Source organism: Melanostigma gelatinosum, assembly GCF_949748355.1.
Source record: "Melanostigma gelatinosum genome assembly, chromosome: 11".
In the NCBI taxonomy this organism is placed as follows: domain Eukaryota; kingdom Metazoa; phylum Chordata; class Actinopteri; order Perciformes; family Zoarcidae; genus Melanostigma; species Melanostigma gelatinosum.
This window is the reverse complement of record NC_136644.1, coordinates 7418253-7440953: the sequence shown is the minus strand read 5'-3', so window position 1 is coordinate 7440953 and position 22701 is coordinate 7418253. Positions and strand designations below refer to the sequence as shown.

General features: G+C 43.8%; 1 protein-coding gene across 1 annotated transcript in view; it reads left to right on the top strand.

Moving 5' to 3' along the window:
- Positions 1-22701, top strand: part of mast1a (microtubule associated serine/threonine kinase 1a) — a gene marked incomplete at its 5' end in the record, with an annotated part of 53473 nt that overhangs the window by 22882 nt on the left and 7890 nt on the right. Inside the window, 17 exons of the mRNA XM_079278320.1 lie at positions 2137-2229; positions 3199-3270; positions 3719-3791; positions 7598-7758; positions 9955-10030; positions 11222-11431; positions 11539-11640; positions 14292-14424; positions 16436-16500; positions 16720-16796; positions 17418-17626; positions 18273-18411; positions 19286-19418; positions 20528-20693; positions 20999-21100; positions 21722-21844; positions 22173-22282. Of these exons, the coding sequence (XP_079134446.1) occupies positions 2137-2229; positions 3199-3270; positions 3719-3791; positions 7598-7758; positions 9955-10030; positions 11222-11431; positions 11539-11640; positions 14292-14424; positions 16436-16500; positions 16720-16796; positions 17418-17626; positions 18273-18411; positions 19286-19418; positions 20528-20693; positions 20999-21100; positions 21722-21844; positions 22173-22282 (2044 nt within the window). The remainder of the gene's footprint in view (positions 1-2136; positions 2230-3198; positions 3271-3718; positions 3792-7597; positions 7759-9954; positions 10031-11221; positions 11432-11538; positions 11641-14291; positions 14425-16435; positions 16501-16719; positions 16797-17417; positions 17627-18272; positions 18412-19285; positions 19419-20527; positions 20694-20998; positions 21101-21721; positions 21845-22172; positions 22283-22701) is intronic.

The following is a 22701-nucleotide window of genomic DNA, read 5'->3' as shown; positions in this document are numbered from 1 at the left end:
TGTATATATATTCATGTTTGTATGCATATACATATGCATGCATGTTTGTATGTATGTATGTATTTGTATGAATACGTGTACATGTGTGTTTATCTATATACTTGTATGTACATATATATATTGCTGGTGATGAATATGTGGCTGGCTACTGGAGTATAGAGTAAGGAGCAGCACTCCTATTTAACCTTTTTCTTTTTTACAGTACAAAATGCTTTGGGCAAGATGCCCTTTTACAGCATTCATTTAAGATAACAGTGTTATAAAACACAGTCGCTGCAAGAGACTTCTGGCTTTGTGGGAAGATTAGATTGCTTTGCCCGAGTGGGTTTTCATTCTGCTATTGTCTTTTAATAGTTTAGTCGACTCTATTACCCTAAAAAGGGGAGTTAGAGCGGAAGAACGAGTTTCAATTATTCATTATTCGGAGAGTTCATTTCCAGGAAGGAGAAAAGCAGAAAGAGAACAAAGCGGGAAAAATTAAAAGACATGAAGGAGAAATGGATGAGTGAGGAGCTATCAAACAATGGACATTCATTGAGAATGAAAATAATAAGCAAGAAAAAGTCAGAGAAACTAGGCAGGTAGGATTAAATCCCTTGCGCTGTAATGTGCACTTTGAAGCATTACAGACACTCCACCTAAAAGTGAATCACCGGTGGAGTCGAGCTGCTGTAGATGTGATGAATCATGAATCAAAAGCTAAGAATATGTGCTGGAGTGAAGCTCGACTAGCGTATGCTCAAGTGATTCAGCTTTTGATTGAGGACGCGCGGCGATGAAAATGTGGCTGCAGGTTAAGGAGCGAGGGAAACGAGGGATAATTGCGAGCACGAATCAAATAAAAAGTATGACACAGAAAGGAAATCAGAGGAATATACTGTCTCGTTACTTTTTTTTGCCTCGACCTTTTGTTCCTCCCGCACCCTTCCCCCCTTCTCCTCTCCCCGAGAGCTGGAGCGGAGGATGGTGTTAAGCCACTTCCAGCCCTCCATCCAAAAGCTAATGCATTTCCCTTAAATATTTCAATATGTTCCACCTCTGTTCTGCGAGGTAGAACACAAGCACTCCCTCAGCTGGCGCCCGCAGGGACACACTGCCACCGATAAAATCCTGCCATGGGGTTTTGATGTAGAAACGACTGCTGGAGACTCACATCAAAAAGAAGGAGAGGTGAGGGGAGGATGTGGGAGGATATCGATTATTGATCGAGGGACAATACATCAAATAACCCAACGTGCTTTTGTGCGTCTGTGGTCTACACAGCACTTCCTGCACAGAGGTAGAGCAGCATGCTGGCTGATGCAACACAGAGCAAGCTGGTGTTGCTCGTCAGTTGTGGTCCTGCTCTGTGAAATCTGCTCTGACAGGCACTCCGGTGAATCACACAGACGAGCACGAAAAGGCCTGTGAGCAAAGAACAGCAATCCGCACACGAAAAGCAACACCTGAAACGTCCCGCTTCACGAGCTGCTGTGTAAGACAGTAAACCGCGTGCATCTGGCCTTTGTGAAATCGCTCCACAAGACATCCAGCGGTGGCAGCAGGAGCAGCGGTGGTGATTGAAGCCTTTATGGTTCAATGACTTCATTATGGTCTGTGCCTGCCCTCCCTGGTCCTTTTCTTCCTCTCCGTCTGTCTCTCCATCCCTCCGTCGCCTCATCACTACTGCCATTATATTTCATGGCAGCTGCCGTCATTCCGGCTGGATCGAGAGGAAATCAAAAAACAATCCTTGTTGCTTTGTTGGTCTCCCCTGCGGGTGGGCGGACATCAATAAAGTCCTGTATTATGGCCTGCCACACACACACACACACACACACACACACACACACACACACACACACACACACACACACACACACACACACACACACACACACACACACAGGAGACATACTATACTCAAGATATAAAAGCATACACACACACTCTACTGTAGCTATACATTTACTCAAGGTGACAATAAGCAAACAGCCTCAGTGTCTTTATTAACCTGGGGGTCACTCAGTGGTGCGTGTGTGTGTGTGTGTGTGTGTGTGTGTGTGTGTGTGTGTGTACGTGTGTCAGCTATCATCTGACAGGAGAATTTAATGAAGGCAAGTATTGACGTGCTCTTTGTTCTTGTTTATGTTGAAGTTGCAGAACCAGTAACAGGAAAAGCCTCATCCTGGCCAGCACGTCACCCACCCTGCCACGGCCGCACTCTCCACTGCCCGGACACATAGGTCAGTGTGTAAAAGTTGACATGATACACTGCAGGATTAAACAGTATGTTAGGCCCATTATATTCTGTTTTTTTTAACGAGATATTGGGGGCACTATAGAGAGACTCACATGCACTAATATGCAAGCGCACGGCCAGCTGTGTAAACAATGCGCAGAGAAACTGAGGTTACAGCACACAGCGAGGAAGAGTGACTTCATTCTCTGCTCAGGTAGACATTAAACACAAGCAGCAAACGGCGGAGTCTCAGCTCACAGTCGCCAGTTGTCATAGTAACGCAGTACGCTTTGTGGCATGTGAGTGTTCAAGGTGCACAGCAATGACAAGTACAGACAATCACAGCAAGCAATGGACAGGTTTCTCGTTGTAAACAGAGCTCTGACAAATGCAGTGTGAGACAAAAGAATCACGACGGAGCGGTGGCGTGTTGTTAAAAATCTTTTGGCACCACTGCAGTAGAGGTCAGCAAGACGCTGAACGATTTTCAGCTGCTCTTTGAAGGCACAGTTCACCCCAAAATCTACATTTTCTTTTCCTGCTCACAACAATGTGGATTATCTTAAGTAACCGGGTCATGATTTCTGGAAAGAGACATTAATGTAGAGTTTTTTCTCATACATTTTTTTGGCGCTTTGAGCACCACAAGCCAGATGCCATATCGTCCCATTATGTTTGAGAGGTGGCAGACATCTCTACGGCTGATCTCTCCAAAACTAGGCAACTCACACCAAAACAATATAGATTGATAAATAGCACTAAGTAAGAGGATGAACATGACTTTTTTGCATTTGGGGTGAACTGTCAATTTAGCTTAACGTTTAATTTATCAATAGAGTAATTTAATCGTGTAGGTCAAATACACGTGTTACTGTACTAGTTTTCAGTGTCTCTGGTTAGAGACTCAGTGTACAAAGATGAACATTTGATGTGCATGTTTTCTGCTCTGCTCTGTCCATATGTATTTCAACAGGAAGCAGTCCGTTGGACAGCCCGCGCAACTTCTCACCGAGTGGACCTGCCCACTTTTCCTTCGCCTCCTCTCGCAGGTTGGCATCCCTCCTTTATTCACACAATAAGTCACACATGCAACGGTACAAGAGCAGCGAGAAGTAGCCGAGGGAAATTGGTATATAGGATTATTTTTACCCTCACGCACACACAGAAAACACTCTTCAGGGAACACACCCACTCTCTCACACACACACACACACACACAAACACAAACACAAAAGTGGGCTGACAGCAGACCCAGATGAATGAGGCGAGGTGCCAGAATTTTGCCCAAATGTGTGTCCCTCATCACTCACTCAGAGGAAGTGTCAGACGTGGCTGGAGGAGGGGAGAGAGGAATAAAAGGGAACAAAAGTGTAATTGGATAGAAAGGAAGTGAAGGTGGTGGGATTGCTTCAGTATAACTGTGTTGTTTGGCGGGACTAAAATAGAAACCGATATTGGAGTTCATCCCTTTTCCACTTTTATATGTTTTCTCCTCAGGGCTGATGGTCGTAGATGGTCCTTGGCTTCGCTGCCTTCTTCCGGATATGGCACCAATACACCCAGTTCAACGGTACGTTTGAAAGGACGAAGAAAGCCACACACGCTCCTATGCAATCATTTCATGTTTCTTTCATTTTGCAGCATTTTGGCACATCTTGTCTCCTTGAGGATAAAAGACAGTGATCATTAGTAGAGCAGGTTGTTGGTTTGATTCCTGTCGAAATGTCCTTGAGCAAGACACTGAACCCCAAATTGTTCCCAGAGTTCGTGAATGTAACAGAAAGTGAGTCCCTTTGTACAAAACCATCTGCCAAATCAATGTAACATTTAAAGAGCCTGCAAGTGTGTGAGTTTTCTTGAAGTTCTCTCTTTAGGCGGTCACCAACATAACTCTCTACAGCACAGACGTGGCAGCAGCAGTCTGTCCTTCATCTGTTGTGCATTGTTACCACTGCAGACGCTGCACCTTCTGCTTTCTCAAATGCAGGATGGAGCTGACTAAGGGTGTCCTTGTAACACTAAACTTGTGGTTATCAAACTGTACACGCTTAGAAAGTAGGGTTCCAAACGGGTTCTTCATGAGGAGTTGAGGTTCTACCCAGAGCTTCGGAAGAACCCTTTTTTTGAAGAAAGGGTTTTTCAAGGGTTCTTTTAAAGAAAAAGGGTTCCGTTAAGGACCCTTTTCACCCAAAGGACCCCGTTTTGAAGAAAGAGTTCTTGAAAAATTGTTGAAAGCATAGCTGTTTAAAGAGAACATCCACTCACACACCCTCAAAATGTGAATGTGAACCAGGATTGTTGTGGGTCGGTGCACCACATCAGCCCCCAGTTTTTTGGGGTTCTAGGTTAAACCATTGGAATATAAAAGAGATTTTAGTAGAACCCCATGGGTGGTTCTAGGTTAATCCCTTGGAATATAAAAGGGTTCTTGGTGGAACCCCGTGGGTGGGTTCTTGATAGCACCCTTAGAAGGTGGAAATGTTCTGCTTAGAGCCTCCAGAGAAGTTTCTGGGTGGAAACATTACATCATAGAAGGGTTCTCTGTAGAACTTCGCATGAGGGGGTTCTGGTTGGAACCTTTCACAGATGGTTCTAGGTGTTACCCTTTGTTAGGTTCTAGGTAAAAGCCTCTGATAGCCCTCTCCATAGCATGACAAAAGAAAAACTCATGAAGATCAAACACTGCACTTTCTCAGTGCGTGCGATTCTGCTTGTAAATTTGTGTTCTAAAGTTGCATGTTCCACTTTGGTCTCGCTCCGCTTTGAAACAATTACACGCCACACTTGCGGCTAAATGCCATGCAGACACAAACAGACACGCCCCTGTGCGTGTGTCTTTCACCTTGTACTCGCTGCTGTGAGTCTCAGACGATTATTTCAAAGCATTTTATCGCTGAAGAACATGCTTCACATGTAAACACGAAACTAAAAATAGCGCATCAGTTGCTAAGATATGATCGACCTGATTTATGTATTGGGCTTTCTGGGAATGTGGCGCAGGGATAATGGAAATGAAATGCAACCAATTTCTCCCCTGTTGCAGTAACTATTTCTCCCTCCATCACTTTGTCTCCAGAGAAGCGGAGATGGATGGTAAAGAGGGAGAGCAGAGACAAATAAAAGAGAGTGTAGGTGGAAGTGAAACGTGTTTTGAAGCAAACAGAGGGACAAAAAAACAACCAATGTTCACTTTTGTCTGAGTGAAGCACAAGAGACTACTCAGAGAAATGAACTCTGCCAAGGCCCATTTGGTAAATAGTCCATTTGAGAAATGGACCTGAATGTGTATGCCGCTCAGGTGGAGGCAGTGTTGACTCCTAATCCAACCCCTGTACACGCCTGTCGCTTCCTCTGCGTCTTTGCTGCTCTTCACACATCATTTCTTTCATTGAGTTCCTCCCAACGCACCTCCTCACAGCGGCGCATACAGAGAGGCGTCCAGTACACTGCAGGCGACTCATTGATCTCTTTTTACCGGCAGATGAGTCCGAAGATGGTTTCTCGGGTCTCACCGTACTCCTCTCCACCTCCATCGCTCCTCGTCCCCTCCATCCCGTCAGCATTCAGCGCTCTGCTGGTTCTTACACGGGCCATTACTCGTTTGATTAGTCACAGCAGGACCCTTGCATACTGAACAGAGCAGATGAAAGGAGGATATGCGTGTGTGGAGGAGTTGCTTAGATGAAGAGGTAGATCAGAACCAAATTTATGCAGGAAAGTGGCGGTAACACACGGATAGAAGATGGAGGAAGTACGGAGAATGAAAAGTTACAGGTGAAGAAAACAGTCGAATGTCTGCACATCACGGTACAAATTTTTCTTTTGCTGGAAATCTGCAGCTGATTGGGCTGCTTTGACTCTGCTTCACCACGTCACCACAGTTTTATACCAGGACAGATGCAACTGTCACATCACTCACAAGTTCAGATGTTCAGCATCGAGTTAAAAATCAGCTAATATGTGTGAGCGCTAGGTCTGATAAACAAAGGAACAACCTTTGTCAGTCATCAGAAAGGCGTTTCTTATACATTGGTCTCTTTAGGAAAAAGAGGTCTTTCAACAACAAACACGTTTTGCTAAAGTAACATGTGACACTGGAAATCCCTGAGTGCTGTGAAGAAGCTATATTTTGACGCGTATACAGTTTATTTCGGTTACATAATTTCCACTTTGCCAAAAACAATTGTACAAACATTTATACAAAAAAACCAGGTTGCTGCTGTAGAAATGGGTCCGTTTACAAAAAAGTACCGAATACAGTTTTGATGCTACAAACTGTTTATTTTAGGGGAAGACATTCAGAGACTCATTTTACATTCTGTTCTGCATGTGGGAGGAAATATGAAAAAGTGAAAGTGCTAGAAATGGTCACTTTACACTCTTTTTATTTTATATGTGCAAATATAAACTATAGGCATCAAAACTGTTGAAGCTGACTCACAGGTGATCCAGCCACCATCGTCAGAAAACTGACTTCAGATAATGATGATGATGATGATTCTCAAAAAGCAAATTTCCTCCATTCCTATTTCCTCTCATGCTTTCCACGTATCTCTCTTCACGTCTTCAGTCAGAGTGACTAAGACGCAACTGGTTTGCAATTAAGTAAATGGAGATGCACCCTGTGATGGCAGGAAGGAGCGAGACAGATGACAACCCTCCCATCCAGTGGCATTTACCTCAGTCTCCCTACCTTCTGTGTCCCCAGGGAGCTTCTTCATTGATTATTAATTGATTGACCGGACGGCCTTCACAACATGCTTTTCTGCAGCTTGCAAGTGGCAAAGACCTGAATGGAGTTTCTAATGGATTTTTACAGCAGAAATCGTTGTGTGTCCAACGCCAACCATGGTGTCCCATTGGGAGACGTGTTCATTAAAGCCTGCCATTGATCCAGGCTGTTTTTTTTGCCCCTCCTGCACTGAAGAAAAAGTGTTCTGTTTAAAGCCGTATAGTGCCATTAACCTCCCACAGAGGCAGCAGTCAACTTTTAGGTGGAGTGACTCTTTCATTCCCTACAGTCTTTTTGCTCTGGTGTTCAGTCCACATTATTCAGTTTTGCCCTCCTACACCAACTCCTTCTGGATATTTTTCTTTTTTCTCCACCTCTCTCTATTTTCCTTCCTTGTTCTTTTAAGTGAGTCGCTTTTTTGTTTCAGTTCTTTCCACCCACACCTTGTGCTTTCTTCTTTTTCTTCTCTTATTGTCACCACATCGATTAAGGTGCTCTTGCCACTTGGTATTTTTGATGTCCTCCTCTCCATCACCGGCTACGTTATTTGTAAACTATTTGTGTTGCAGCAGAAGCTTTTTAAAGAGATGTAACAAAGACCGGTGCGCAATTTAACCTTGTCTCTTTTCCATGTCTCTCTCCAGTCATCAAGCTCATCCCAGGAGCGTCTGCACCAGCTGCCCTTCCAGCCGACCATGGACGAGCTGCACTTCCTGTCCAAGCACTTTGGCAGCACCGAGAGCATCACGGACGACGATGGGGGCCGTCGCTCGCCGCACGTCCGCCCTCGCTCTCGAAGCCTCAGGTGAGAGCACGGCAGGTCATGGGCAAAAGAGAGTGAATGAAGAAGAGCAACTTGGCATCTAGCCAAGTTTTTATACATGCAATTCCTCCCTGAGAGATATAAAGAATATGACGCTGGTTTCTTCTAGTAGCAGGATGTAGCCCCCAGTCGCTGACTCAACAAAAACATAATAATGCTGTGACATTTCTCTCCAGATGCAAAACACTCCCGATTCATTGTTTAAGCCATAGGGTTGTTTTCTGACTACAGAAGATGGTGCCAACATTGTCCAAAGGAGATTGTTTGGTGAAGAAAAATAAACAAGGTCTATTCAAATTCATCATGCCAAGCTCACATGAAAGGACATTAGGCTGCCCTTTAAGATTATGAACGGGAAAATTACTGTGCGGGAACAACTTCAATCTTCCGTGAAGAGATTCAGAGGACTCGCTATCATTTATTTGGAGCGCAGGCCTTTGTCTTGTATAATTCACCTGTTATTGTGTATGCTTTATTATGGATTTGTTCGTGCTGTTGGATGCTTCATTGTCTGCAGCTGCCATATAATGCGAGGAGAGACTCCGTTGTTAGCTCTTTATTTCATTGAAGACAATATGTATCTTTATCCTGTGATTTCTAAATGAGGCTAATCAAAAATACAAACATATTTCCTGCTCATGTAAATCTACACATACTGTACATTAGTGCATACTACTTTCTTCTGATTTCTCATCTTATTATTATGATCTTATTATCATATCTTAGCAAACAATAGAGGGCGTTTTCAGATCCTTTTACTAAGTGCCACACTATAAAATACTCCATTACGAGTAGAAGTACTGCATTCAACAAAATGTACTAGTAGGCTATGTAAAAGTACATAATTGTAGCAAGATGTACTTGAAGTATCTATTCTATTATATTTGAGTATTACTTATGCGTAAGCTGCATTTTCATGGTGGAATACATCAATGTGGAGCCAATATTAACTAGTTATTGAAGAGTAAGTCTGATGATATTCAGTATTTTTGCCAACAAATTCCATGAAAATTCCAAAACCTATAATGAACCGACCGTACTAACGTAGAGTTAAGCATTATCTGCGTTGCATTAAAGCAGGAGGCCGAATTAGCAAGCTAGCTAACTAGCTAGCTGTACGTTAGTATTCCACCACGCTTTAATGCTACATTTGTTATACAAAAATGAGAAGAGAAGTTGTCAACCTTCTGGCAAAAGCAATGTGGTTTCCTACGCTATGTCAAGAGTGTGTGGCTGAAGCAATAACTTTTCTTTTTAAGGGTTTTTTTTATCATCTACTCTGGCTCTATACATTACTACTCCACTACTCGATTAAGTCGTCACTGCAAAACTTCAAAAAGTCGATTTAGCTTACACTGCAGTGAGCTAACTACAACAGTCGCAGTGGCAATGGAGGTACACATAAAAATGGCCGCCGCCATGACCATCCTGCGATGTTGATTTGAACGGGAATGTCCGCTCTACTCCTGCTCTATTTCTATATTTCCACCACTCTTATTCAATCAGTATCAGTTCACCCTCCAGATCTTTGAGCCTCTCCAGAGTGCAGCAGTTTCTCTATTAGCAGAAGTTTCTGGTGTACGCTGCCTCCAAGCACACCTATTATAGCCTCCCCTCTGGCTGCAACATACCCCTCGTACTGCATACAACTCGTCACTACTTATCAGTATTCGGTTTTCATATTAAACTCCTCAGCAGCCGCTGCCCTAGATAATCTCTGTCTTCTGACTTCAGTATACAGAATGCCTTCATTGTGTACCTTGACATGCCTCATTATTTCTATTCATATCACATCTTTTCTGCAAAGCTAAACCGTTTTTGCCCACTTTAAATCTTTTTTACAATATGCTTTTGTGAAGTCAGCACTGTTTGAGTTTCTGGGGCTTTTTTTAACTGCCACATGTTGATTTTGTGTGTCGGAAAGTGTACATGTTAATATATTTATGCCTGTCTTACGTCAGTACCCCATGCAGTACACCGGATCCATTAGAGAAACTGAGTGTGCTGAATTTCAGATCGCTGGATTAGCATAATGCCCAGACAGGATGGACATGAGGGTGAATTGTTGAATGAGTGAATTATTCCTTCATTCAAGTGAAAAACACAGAATTGCATCTCTGATTTTCTCCGTCAGTGCTGTTCATTACTCTCCTGCTCTGCGTGTTTGTCTCTCTTCAGCCCGGGGCGCTCTCCATCCTGCTATGACAATGAAATAGTGATGATGAACCATGTCTACAAGGAGCGCTTCCCCAAGGTCAGCCTCACACAAACAAATACAAAGTGTAACCTGTGCATCCATGCACACGCAAATATGCACACAGACAATATGCATGCAGCCAGTGGCCCTCTTATTTTGCTGAATGACGCTGAATGACATTTAAAACTTTTGGTCGATTTTTGTTTTGTTTCCAGAGCGACTCACATGTCATGTTCATTGTTTCTAACGGCAGGATTCAGACCTTTTGTCCAGAACAACAAGTAAACAACGCTAACAATCATTCGCCAGAACCGAGGAGGGCTCCAGGCGAAAAAAGTTGATCTGACAGCACTTGCTCGCTGATGTAGGGAGCGTAGTGGTGTTGTGTGCAAGGTGAAGGTCAGAAAGGCTGCTGCATTTTGGAACAGTTGGAGGGATGTGACATCCTGCAAAATGACACAAGCTCACAAGACATCGCTGTCTAATCTGGAGATGTCTAATGCCCAGAGCAACGCTAGGGTAGTTCCCAAACTTATTTTCTGGGGACCCACTTTTTACACCAAACCACTGTGACCCAGTTCACAACAGGCCTTATCTATAAATTGTTAAAAGAGTGAATTTGTGCATAAATTCACTTTCCTGATCGTTCTTTCTTGTCATTTCCATAACAGGTAAACCAGACATTTTGAAATGAAAAATGTTAAATTAAAACGTCATTTAAAACAACAAATAACAACATTGTTGAATACTTTATAAATGAATACACTGAGGTGAAGTTAACAGCCTTTCTTTTCTCTCATCAGTAAAATAAACAGAATGAGACGCTAGCCCTCCCATACATGATTCAATGTCATAAGCTACGATTATCAGAACAATACGAACATTCATGTGGCTCGAACCGTAAGCTCACCTCCTTGAAGCAGCCTGCGTGCGTTATATGCTGAGAAATAAACACACGACTCGATGTCTGAGAGAAAAGAGTATTTTCTAGTCTATGAGCAGTTGAATATCTGAAATAGGTGTTTATATCCATCAATTGAGAGCTGTACAACACACACAAACATGACGTAGTCAAGGTATTGTAACCGCGAGGATGTCCCAATCAGAGCGCATCAGAGATGTGATTGTGCTTGACGGCTGACGCATCAGCCTGCGATGACAGGTGGCGAGATACACCGCCGAAAAAACCTTTCGGTACTGGCACCATGATAGCGATTGACTGTTCACCACCATCTTGCATTCACTTAGGCCACGGCTCAGATGGAGGAGAGGCTGACAGAGTTCATCCAGAACTACTGCCCAGAGAGTGAGCTGCCACTGGCCGACGGCGTCCTCAGCTTCATCCACCACCAGGTAGCCGAGCTGTCCAGGGACTGCCTGACCAAGTCACGCGAGGGTCTCATCACCAGCGTCTACTTCTGTGAGCTGCAGGAGAACCTGGAGAAGCTGCTGAATGACGTGAGTCGCGCAAGTGGAGAGGAACGTCAACTATAATCGAAATACCAGCGCATGTCTAACTGACCCCGACCTGTCTCTCTGTCTTCCTGTCTCTGCCTTGCTCTCAGGCCTACGAGCGCTCCGAGAGTTCGGAGCTCACCTTCATCATCGAGCTGGTCAAAAAGCTCTTCATCATCATATCTCGTCCAGCCAGGCTCCTCGAGTGTTTGGTGAGTCAACATCTCACCATTGTGCCCTAGACCTTTGCTGCAACAGAAAAAATAAACAAGTAAATAAAGATAAAGTTGAGAATATTTTCACAATAAAAGGGAAAAAACTGTGTACACGTAACACAACTGTTGCTACCTTTCAAACTATATTATGTACACGTACATTTCAGTCCACCATTTCAGCTGCTAGAACAAAAAGATGTGAAACCACCTTGTTTATTCAAGAGTGATTCATATTGTAATTTGTTGTAAAGCTGCCTTCAGAAGAACTTGAATAGATTTTAGTTTCTTGTACTCAGACACAAGAAAGTATAATAGACCATAAAGCAGGGTATGCTTTAGGGTGTGGCTACTTGTGATTGACAGGTCGATACCAAGGCGTTGTCTGGTCTGGGTATTGTGTTTTCATCTTAGAGCTTTAACCCTTTCAGTGTGTTTTCAGTTCATCAAAGTTAACTGTAACATTTGTGTCGCCTGAAAACGTCATGGTCAGCGTTCGGTTGTACTTGGCTCCACCCTCTCGTGTCACTTCTGGTTGCAAAAAACCAAGATGGCAACGGCCAAAATGACGAACTGAAGGCCTCAAAACCGCTGCAAACAAACCCTTTTACAAGTATTTGGTATGATTTCTCATTTCGTTGATTTAACACCAGAGTTGTACTCTCTACCTCCTTTTTGCACTTGTGTTGCATATTTACTACGACCCCTTTCATTCAGAAATGGCTGCTAATGTACACCTGCGTCCAGTCAATGTAGATTCACCGTCAGCATACATTGATACATTCGATTTGAATGTATGAACGTAGCGTATTTTGCAGTGGAGGTCATTGTTTTGTTACGGCCGTGTCATCAGACACACTGCACTTCTCCGTAGCTGCAGAAGAGTATGAGCTCATCGCCGCAGGATATTCTTCCAACTTTACTCAGAACTGTAAAATATTCTTTCCACCCCCGCTTCTTTGTCGATCTTCTCTGTGGCGCATCAAACCAGCTGGGAGACAGCGCCGTGTCCTTGACATGTTGATCCATACAGAACACAACTCACTTCAACTAACCAAGTAATAACCAGCCTCTCTGTATGCACGGGAGGCTCAGCCATACCTGGACACCAGCTCACAGATTGATGGCCTCGTGTGTTCGTCTCCGGCGTGGTCCCTCCTCCAACCACCCCCTGGTTCATCTTTCCGTTGCCAAGGCGACCGTCAGAGCAGGTCGATAGGGTCAGGCAGGATGCGGAGAGGACTCAAGATCCTCACCGTCCTTAGGTGAGAGAGGAGGAGACGCGCACACAGATAAAACGGTGTCCGCGGGCTCCGAGTTCGTTTAGCATTCAAGTCAGCTGCAAGTTGTGATTTGGTGAAAATGTCACACAGACAGTATAGGCTGGTAGCTGCAGGGATATTATCCTAGAGCGGAGCAAGCTATCAGAGAGGCAGGTTAATTCCCCCACTCCGTGCTCTCCCTCTCTCTCTTTTTTCTCCGGTCGAGGGGCGCAGATATGAGAGAGCAGGGGAGGAAGGAAATGATCCCAGCTGCCCCGGGCTCTGCTTTCTAATCAAAATGTTATTCCACCAACAGGAATGAAACAGAATCCCACAGGACACCACAAGAGACTGTTTCATTGGGGGGAAGAAAGCAATTTAATGTTGGGAGGTGTATTAACACTGATTGTGTTTGTTTGACAGCCCCATAGCGGTGTTTGGTCATGGATTCGTGAAAAGTAAATTCCAGTTTTGGTGATTATAAGTTGGTCACACCTGGAATTACCGAAATGCATTCATGAGAAGTGACACAATTTAATATCAGTTATATCAGTCATCACATATCCGCTAACTAGGAAGTGGTTCATGGTTCATGGTTCATTACCCTGCTGTAAAAAGAATCATTATTGTGATAAAATGTGGTACGTTCTCTTGTAATATGCTGACGTGTTGTTTCTGACCGATACTGGATTTTTGTATCTGATGCAAATATTTTGGAGTACAAAAAAATAAGATAACAATAATTTGGTATCGATAATAAGTTGCAGCCCTAAATAAGCTACAGTAGTGAGTCCAGCTTTTCTTAAAAACCTTTTTGCCGCTTTCTTACTCTTCAGTTACAAATATATCATGATATATACTAAACAGTTTACTCACTTAAATCATGATACCATCATGACTGTGGGCAGACCATCATGAAAGTTTGATATCGTGATGAGATACCTACAAGTTACCAGTCTTACTCAGCAGTACGATCGTTTGAAAAACCTTCAGTCCCTGACAACTTTCATCTTGATCTCAAATGAAAATGTGTTTGAGAGGACTAATGCAATCTTCCCACGAATCAAACGCTGAGTAGCAAGTGCTGATTTTGAAGTGGCAATCATCTGGCGTTGACAGGAGGCTGATTGGAGTTTTGTGAGTTCACTTCCAGAGATGATGTGTCTCCAGCACTGGTGTTTAAACCTACCTGAAGGTGTTAAAAACTCTGCCGTTGTGGACTTGGAAGATATTTTCTACTGCTGAAAGTTAAATAAGCAGCGATGATTTTCACTGTGCTACACACACTATATTTGAATTCTGACGGTAGATCTTCAGCTGTGTGACAGTTTAAGCCTTATTTATATTGAAACCTCCTATGGTACTTAAATGTTTCCCCTCCATTGATAGGAGTTCAACCCTGAAGAGTTTTACCATCTGCTGGAGGCAGCGGAGGACCACGCCAAGGAGGGACAACTGATGAAGGCGGACATCCCTCGATACATCATCAGCCAGTTGGGGCTGACCAGAGACCCGCTGGAGGGTAAGAGACAGAGAGAAAGAAAAATGTTTAGCGGGTTTCGTTGAACAAATGAAAAAAATAATGTGTAAAGTCTTTCATTTCTTCGATTAGACATTGGCTGGTCCCTTGTAATATTTATAGACTGAGGAATTGGTGAAATGGTCTTGCGTTGAATTCAAACAAACCACACAACACCAAAAACACTTAAAGGAAGAGTTTAACATTGTGGAAAATGCATTTGTCCATTTTAGAGTTTGATGAGAACACTGACACCACTTATGACTTAAGCTTTAGCCAGGAGGCGATTAGCTTAGCTTAGCATAAAGACCGAAGGCCGTGGGAAACTCCCACTATTTCTTGACCAACTATGGCAAGGCACAAGGACTTAATCACTGGATAAAAGTAATTACATCCTAAAACTTCCTCTTGTTTTTACTATAGTGTGTTTATTAGGGATCTTAAGAGGTGCTAGAAAGTGGATCTCTCAAACACAGAGCCAGGCTGGCTCTTTCCCCATGCCTCCAGTTTGAGCCGAGCTAAATCTCTCCTGGCTCTAGCTCCATACCCAGTGGACATGGAAGGAGTCCTACTCCTTCTTGGAGTCATAACTGAAGAGTCACAGACACATGAATTTTACATGAAGTGTGTCTTACACTGCCTGAGGATATTGTCGCTGATGTCCATCGCAAACAAATGTCAATAATATATATATATATATCTTATAACACAAAAACCTGCCTGAGAATAATCACGTTTGTTTAAGTTTCCTCCAGAACCAAATTAATCCAGTGAGAGTTGTGTGTGTACATTCACGGGTACTTTGCAACTAGGAACCGCTAACAGCTAATTTGGCATACTTTAAATGGTGCCAATTTGTCAAAACACAGCCCTCCGCTAACGAACTGACTCCATGGCAACGTCACATCTGTGAGGTGTTAGATCAGGATTATCCCCCCAAATTAATGGAAGTAAGTAATTTCTTAGAACCAATTGATTGATGTTTATTTCTGATATATGACCAGAAAAATCTTCAGGTTCCCAGCTTTCAGAACCCCCCACACTCTCTCTTTAAAAAGACAAAAACGGGTGTACGTGGGTCTCTTAGGGTTACGCTATCGATCAGCGTTTCTGGTTGTTCAGCATCAGGATGTACGAGATGAGACTGGCCGGATCATTTGCTGGCTGGTGGCGCGGTGGCATCGGCGTCTTTCATGAATCATCATGGCTCACATTTCTTCTTCACATCTAATCAGCCACTCCGGATCTCACCCATCAGGAGTTGTCCCATCAGCCGATGGGTCAAATGACCCTGAATGACTCATCGCAATGAACCTCTGCCATTTTATTTCTATGGAAAATACGCGCCTGCCAGGCCTTTCTCAGCTCATCTCTGCTAACAACGTGCCACTTGATATCTTGATCTTGCACTTTCTTTTGCACCTCCACCGTCACGCATAGACACACACGCGCACCCACGTAACTGCTTGCACACTTTCGCACTTCCTTTTCGCCGCTCCTCACAGAGACCGGCTGACAAGATCGGTTGTTTTCAGCGTCGGAGAGAAAAACCGACAGAGTGTACGAGTGTCAGCTCAGTGACTTTTATTATACACGAAGCTAATATCCACAGAGCGGCTTCGAAAAAACACTTTGCAAAGTTAACTAGCAGTCAATTATTTCCCTGCTTCGACAAAACAGTGCTGTAATCAGTGTATTCCAGCAGCTGTCACATACAAGAGTGGAAGAACACTGGAAATTAGCCGCCAGTGCTGCTCAGGGAAGGAGAAGGTACAAAGTGAGGGGGACGGGCCGCTGAAGAAGACAAGAAAAATGAATAGGAAGATGCTATTTTAATGTTTTCTTTCTGTGTTCTGACACATTTGTCCCTTCATCCGTTTTGTTTAAGATGTCTGAGCAGCTGCAATTTTATTTTGTTATCTGCTCACAGCAGTGTGGGAGGCCTGGTGTTTTAGCTTGAAACATTTCAGTTTGGACACCAGGTATGCTCGTTAACATACGTGTTTCTCAACAGAAATCAGCCTCGACAGCTACGACAGTGAGGGTCCACACACTCCAGAGGCCGATGACTCGGCAGAGGTGAAGCACAAACAAACACAGACGGTTCTGTGTTCACATGTATCCACACGCAGCATGATCGCACACACACACACACACACACACACACACACACACACACACACACACACACACACACACACACACACGTCAAATCATCAAAGATACAGTGACATTTGAACATTTAATTGAAACAGCCTTTGTGGTGATTTCAATTATGATTTAAAATTGTGTCACCAGGGAAAAGGGAGAACCATCAAGCCACCGAGTGAAGAAGATTTTCAGAGCATCAAGCTGATCAGCAATGGAGCTTATGGGTAAGTGATGGATTGAAACCTCATTGACTCCACATAGAAATCATATCTTGACTTTTCCTTTGGATTTTAGTTTTGAGTTATGATACTTGAGCTGTGGTCAGTTAGAGCGGTTGTCCACCAATCACAAGGTTGGTGGAATCATCCCTGGCCCCCGAGTCGACATGTCGAAGTGTCCTTGGGCAAGACGCTGAACCCCAAATTGCTGAGTGTGCGTTTGAATGTTTACCGCTCCTGATGAGCAGGTGGCACCTTGTATGGTAGCCTCTGCCACCAGCGTATGAATGCGTGCGTGAATGGATGAAGGCTGGCTTGTGTTGAAAAGCGCTTTGAGTGGTCGCTAAGAACATAGATGGACCGTATATTTAGCATGACACAGCAAAAAAAAACATCCTGCCACAGAGAATAACTAAAGCAACACCAATATCCAAAGAGACTTTAAAGGGAAGCTTTTTAAAAAGACACTTTCTGACATGTATTCAGACACCGGTCTGTAGAATAGTTTGAAGGCACTTAAAGGTCTCACCTCTGCCTCACCTTGCTTTCTTTCCTCCATACTCCACCTCGGCACCACCAGTCCCTTCAGGTTTCACTCTCGGCTCTTCTGTCTCACCTTCTCTCCAGTGCCGTCTACCTGGTGCGCCACAGGGAGATGCGTCAGCGCTTTGCCATGAAAAAGATCAACAAGCAGAATCTGATCCTGAGGAACCAGATCCAGCAGGCGTTCGTGGAGAGGGACATCCTCACCTTCGCGGAGAATCCGTTCGTCGTCACCATGTTCTGCTCCTTTGAGACGCGGAGACATCTGTGCATGGTCATGGAATATGTTGAAGGTGAGGGAATCCGATTCGGTTGCAGACTCTTATTACACTGAGGGAGGATTTATGATTCATGAGACCACTCTTGTTCTTTTCGCCCTTCCTTTTGCTGTGTCAGGCGTGTGAGGAAATGTTAGATCGGGTTTCCGTCCTTCGCACTTCATTTATTTGGTTTCGATAAAAGTGTTGGCTGGACTCCTGAATAGCCGATAATGATTTTGTCTGCTCACGTTCAAGAAAATGAAAGTAATATGCCGGAGACGAGACTCTTATTTCATTATCACAATGATTCTCCTCCACCATGAAAGTCGAACAAGGGCAGTCGAGGCAGGACATTGAGGCAGACCCGGCAGCGGCAGCTCTCTACATTGAGGCATGATGGGTAGTTTGAGTGAATTGTGCGATGACAAACGTGCTTTAGGTGGATTACAAGCCAACAGGAACACTATTATTATGAATCACATAAAATGATGCCATTCTGCTTAATCGGAGGATCAATTTACGTCGTCCTGAAGACTTTCTGTGCTTCAGCTACGTTTGTCTGAATAGTTTCCATTCAACACTTCTCAAGCAGGAACACTGCCTTTCCTTTCTGAATTGTGACATGGATAAATCCACTCACACGCTTGAACACTAACTTGTGGTGTCTCTGTGTTCTCAGGTGGCGACTGTGCCACTTTGCTGAAGAACATCGGGGCTGTGCCTGTGGAGCTGGCGAGGATGTACTTCGCTGAGACCGTTCTAGCCCTGGAATACCTGCACAACTATGGCATCGTCCACAGAGACCTGAAACCGGACAAGTGAGTGTTTAAAGCTGCAATATCAACACATTGTTTTGGTTTTACAGCCAGCAACTTAACTGCTTTGGGTCAATCTCACCTCTCTCATCAGCATTGTTTGCAACGGCCCAGCAGGGGGCGACTCCTCTGGTTGCAAAAAAAGAAGTCTGATTGTGTCGAAGTCTATGAGTAAAATGACCCTAGTTCTCACTTGATTTCTTACCTCAGTAAACATGAGTTTATGGGGGAAAAAATCTATTAATGCTGTTCTGGAAATTCTTGTCTGGTGTCCATGAAGACAAGTCAGCATAGCTAAATACGGAAAGGAGAACTGTTTGGCACACTCCCTTTAAATAGGACAATAGATATGAAGTATTCATGGATCTAATGTAGCCGTCATGACGCGGGTAGTGCTGGTAAAAGCCTTTGTTTTTAGGTTGAGGGGATTTAATGGACACTTAGCCTTGTGGCTACAATATGTCTGAATGATCTCGGTTGCCACTCAAAAAGGGGAGGCAGGCCTCAGGCATCAGGTCTGCTCCAATGCCTGTTCTTGCTTCCGTGCACTGAGCTCGGTGAGCTCGGTTTGTGTCAGTACAGTTATGTGAGCAAACTGACAGAAAAGTAAACTGAAATACTCCCGGGATGAGGGTGCATCTCGGTCTCGATGTTAAGATTCTTTGTGCATTCGTCTGCAGCATGGCGCTCTCACGTGTCCATACCTCCACTTAAGCACACCCCCCCCCCCCCCCCCCCCCTTACCCCCTCCCGGCGTATTCTGCAGGACCTGCTCTCAAAAACAGTAAATGTCAACATGTGACCACGACACAGCTTTTAAAAATAACCACATAGTCTGTTAAATATGGCGAAATGCCTGTTTTCTCTCTCCTAACAGTCTACTGATCACCTCCATGGGGCACATCAAGCTTACAGACTTTGGCTTGTCAAAGATGGGTCTAATGAGCCTCACCACCAACCTGTACGAGGGGCACATTGAAAAAGATGCCAGAGAGTTCCTGGACAAGCAGGTACGCTGCCTATAACCGAGCAGCAGTGTGTTTTGTAGGTTTTGGAACATTAAGTGAAGTGCTTTATCCCCATGTAAAGTAGAAAGTCTACAGACTGACGCATGTAATTAGCGACCGTATGAACGAGGTGTTTGTAATTGTAAGAGAGGATGTTTGGTGGAAGAACAGGCGACTGGCATTCGCGGCATCTTTTAGTCTCCTCCCGCCGTGTGCACCAACCTGCCAAGTCATCTAGCAGAATCAATGGTCCTCAAATGATGACACTGCGTTACAATGCTTCCTGCGTATTCTGAATTAGTGAGTCATTAATCATCTCCATCACAATAACCGCTTTTAGCAATTATAGTTATTGTTTATGCTCTGAATGAAATCAGTCAGCTCTTCTGGCATGAAGCAGGCATCTGTTTATCTGCCAGGATCAAATCACATCTGCGGGTGAAACAGACCAGAGATTCTGATTTTGGAGAGTGTTTCTCATTCACTCACTCGTGATGTCATGAAGTGCATGTGCACTTGTGTGTGATTATTAGAAATTAAACCTTGAGCATGTCATCAATGTGGAAGTAAATGGTTTCCATTTTACTGCCCCTAGTGTTAAAGGGTTGGTTTGTTTGACTTCAGCTGCCGCACTGAGGAAATGGATTAGATTGCATCGTTCAAAATGTGACATTTGAAAGTTTCACAGACCTTGTTGTGAAAAGTTTTCACCGTTTTTTAGTTACTAATCAGTCGAAATAAATAGGATATTGTACTGTATCCGTATCAGGATAGACGCAGCTCCTTTCGACTTCATTGTTTTGGCACCGAGGCAGAACTCTTAGCGGCAGAGCTCTCAAATTAAACCAAAACTATCTGAGGGTACATAACCTTTTTAATGAGAGATAAGGGAGTGGAAAAACTATTTCAAAGACAAACTATTGTACAAAGCAGACCATTTTTACATGTCTTACATCATATCTGAAGGGGCCATTTAAAGAATATTTGAGGAAAATGGACAATGATGTAACTTGGACGAGTGAGATTTTGTCAAGCATCTCCAACCCATCTTTCTTTCCCTCTCCATTCCTCTCTTTTTCTCCTTCTGTCTCCCTCGCCCCTCCATCGCTCAGGTGTGTGGTACTCCAGAGTACATCGCTCCAGAGGTGATTCTCCGTCAGGGCTACGGAAAGCCGGTGGACTGGTGGGCCATGGGCATCATCCTCTATGAGTTCCTGGTGGGCTGCGTGCCTTTCTTTGGAGACACTCCGGAGGAGCTGTTTGGACAGGTCATCACAGGTAAGAAAACGGTGTTGGTTTATTTGTGTAGACACACACACAGACTGCATCGAAAGCTTCACAGAAATCTATGCTTTAATGATCAGAGAAGAGTTGTCATTCTTATTGAATAATATGCATCTCAAGCATGTGATGTAGTCGGAGCAGAGTTTTCAATACAGCACCGACATGCCGGTATTAAAGGCAATTTTGCAGTAGTTTGGACCAGCCGATGATTTGTCATTTTTAAAACTACTTCAAAAGAAGGCGATTTCTGTGTTCCTCATAACACCGACCTTTTGCTCTCTGTTTGTCGTCTCCGTCAGACAATATAGTTTGGCCAGATGGCGATGACGCCTTGCCTGAGGATGCCCAGGACCTCATCTCCGCCCTGCTGCAGACCAACCCTCTTGTGAGGTTGGGTACAGGTACTAACAGGAGTAAGGTTGAGAAAATATGAATGGTATTAATATGTATAGCATGTGGAGCCTCTATTTCTTTTCAAAATTAACAACACTTGTAGCCACTTTTCTACAATAAGTTATCAATATTTTTTATGATTGATGTCATTAAAACCGTGCACACACAGAGCACACAATTGGCATTCATTTATTTATTACATTTCTTTAAATTTGGCACAAACTTACACCTGGATGCAATATTGAACTGATTAGAATTTGGAGGTCAAAGGTCACTGTGACTTCAGAAACCACCTTTTTTGGCCAAAGCTCACAAATTCGTATGCTAACTATGACAATTTCACTCAAATGTCCAATAGGATGAGACGATGAAGTGATGACATTTCGGACAGACGTGGATGTAAACTGCAACTTGACAGGTTGTCGGAGGCAAACAACCCGCAAAAAATCCAGATAATGAAAAAATCTGAAATATGTCGGGATAATTTAGGATGTCAATCCAATACTGTTTTGGTCTCCACCAACTCCTGAGGGAAATATCTGGCTCTTCAGCTGTTAAATGCTCCACTATGTTCTACAGCTTGTTGTATTTGGGGTGAGGCCGACAGGGTGTGTTGCTTGTGCCACCAGGCGGAGCGTTTGAGGTGAAGCAGCACCCGTTCTTCACAGAGCTGGACTGGAACAGTTTGCTGAGACAGAAGGCAGAGTTCATCCCTCACCTGGAGTCAGAGGAGGACACCAGCTACTTTGACAGTAGGTTCCTCTGGGTTTATGTACCTGTAACGCACAGCTGTTGCACCAGAGGAACATTCATTTTCTGACACGGCTCCAGTCAGAAAACGTCTCCACTCACAAATGCCCTTTTAACACCGTGCCTTTTAACACCGTGCCCAGGGACAACGGTTGAAAATTAGCTTTTTTAGCTAACACTGTCACATTTACAGTCATGTTTTTATTAATGTGTGCTGTCGATTAATGTGAACTGTCCCTGTACAAATAAAATCTTAATAATAATAATGCAGTTTTAATGTTGAACTCTCTTTCTCTCTCTCTCTCTCTCTCTCTCTCTCTTCCCTGCCAGCCCGCTCGGATCGGTATCACCACATCAATACGTACGACGAGGATGACACCAATGACGATGAGCCGGTAGAGATCAGACAGTTCTCCTCTTGTTCTCCTCGCTTCAGCAAGGTTAGACTTTGTCTCTCTTCCAGCCTCTCCTCTGTCATCTCTCGCTTACTCTCTCATTCACTGGGCTTTTCTTTTTGTTCTCGCTGGCCAACATGTTTAGTTTCTCACTTAACACTTTTTTTTTAAGACATCACACTATATTATGACATATCACACTATACTATGAAATCACACCATAATATGACTCATCACACTGTACTATGACGTCACACTATACAAAGGGTATTCAATTTATAATTCAGCGAGGTCCATTTAGAGAGAATTTCCTCATGCAAAGGTCCGGAACATCACAATAAATGTCTAACTTGCGCTTTGATTTTGTCACATATATATATTGAAGTGGCCGAACAGTGATATTAACGTCTGTATGCCGTAAAGTCTAGAAAAGCTCCGCCGGTTAAAATAGAAGCGCACTGTAA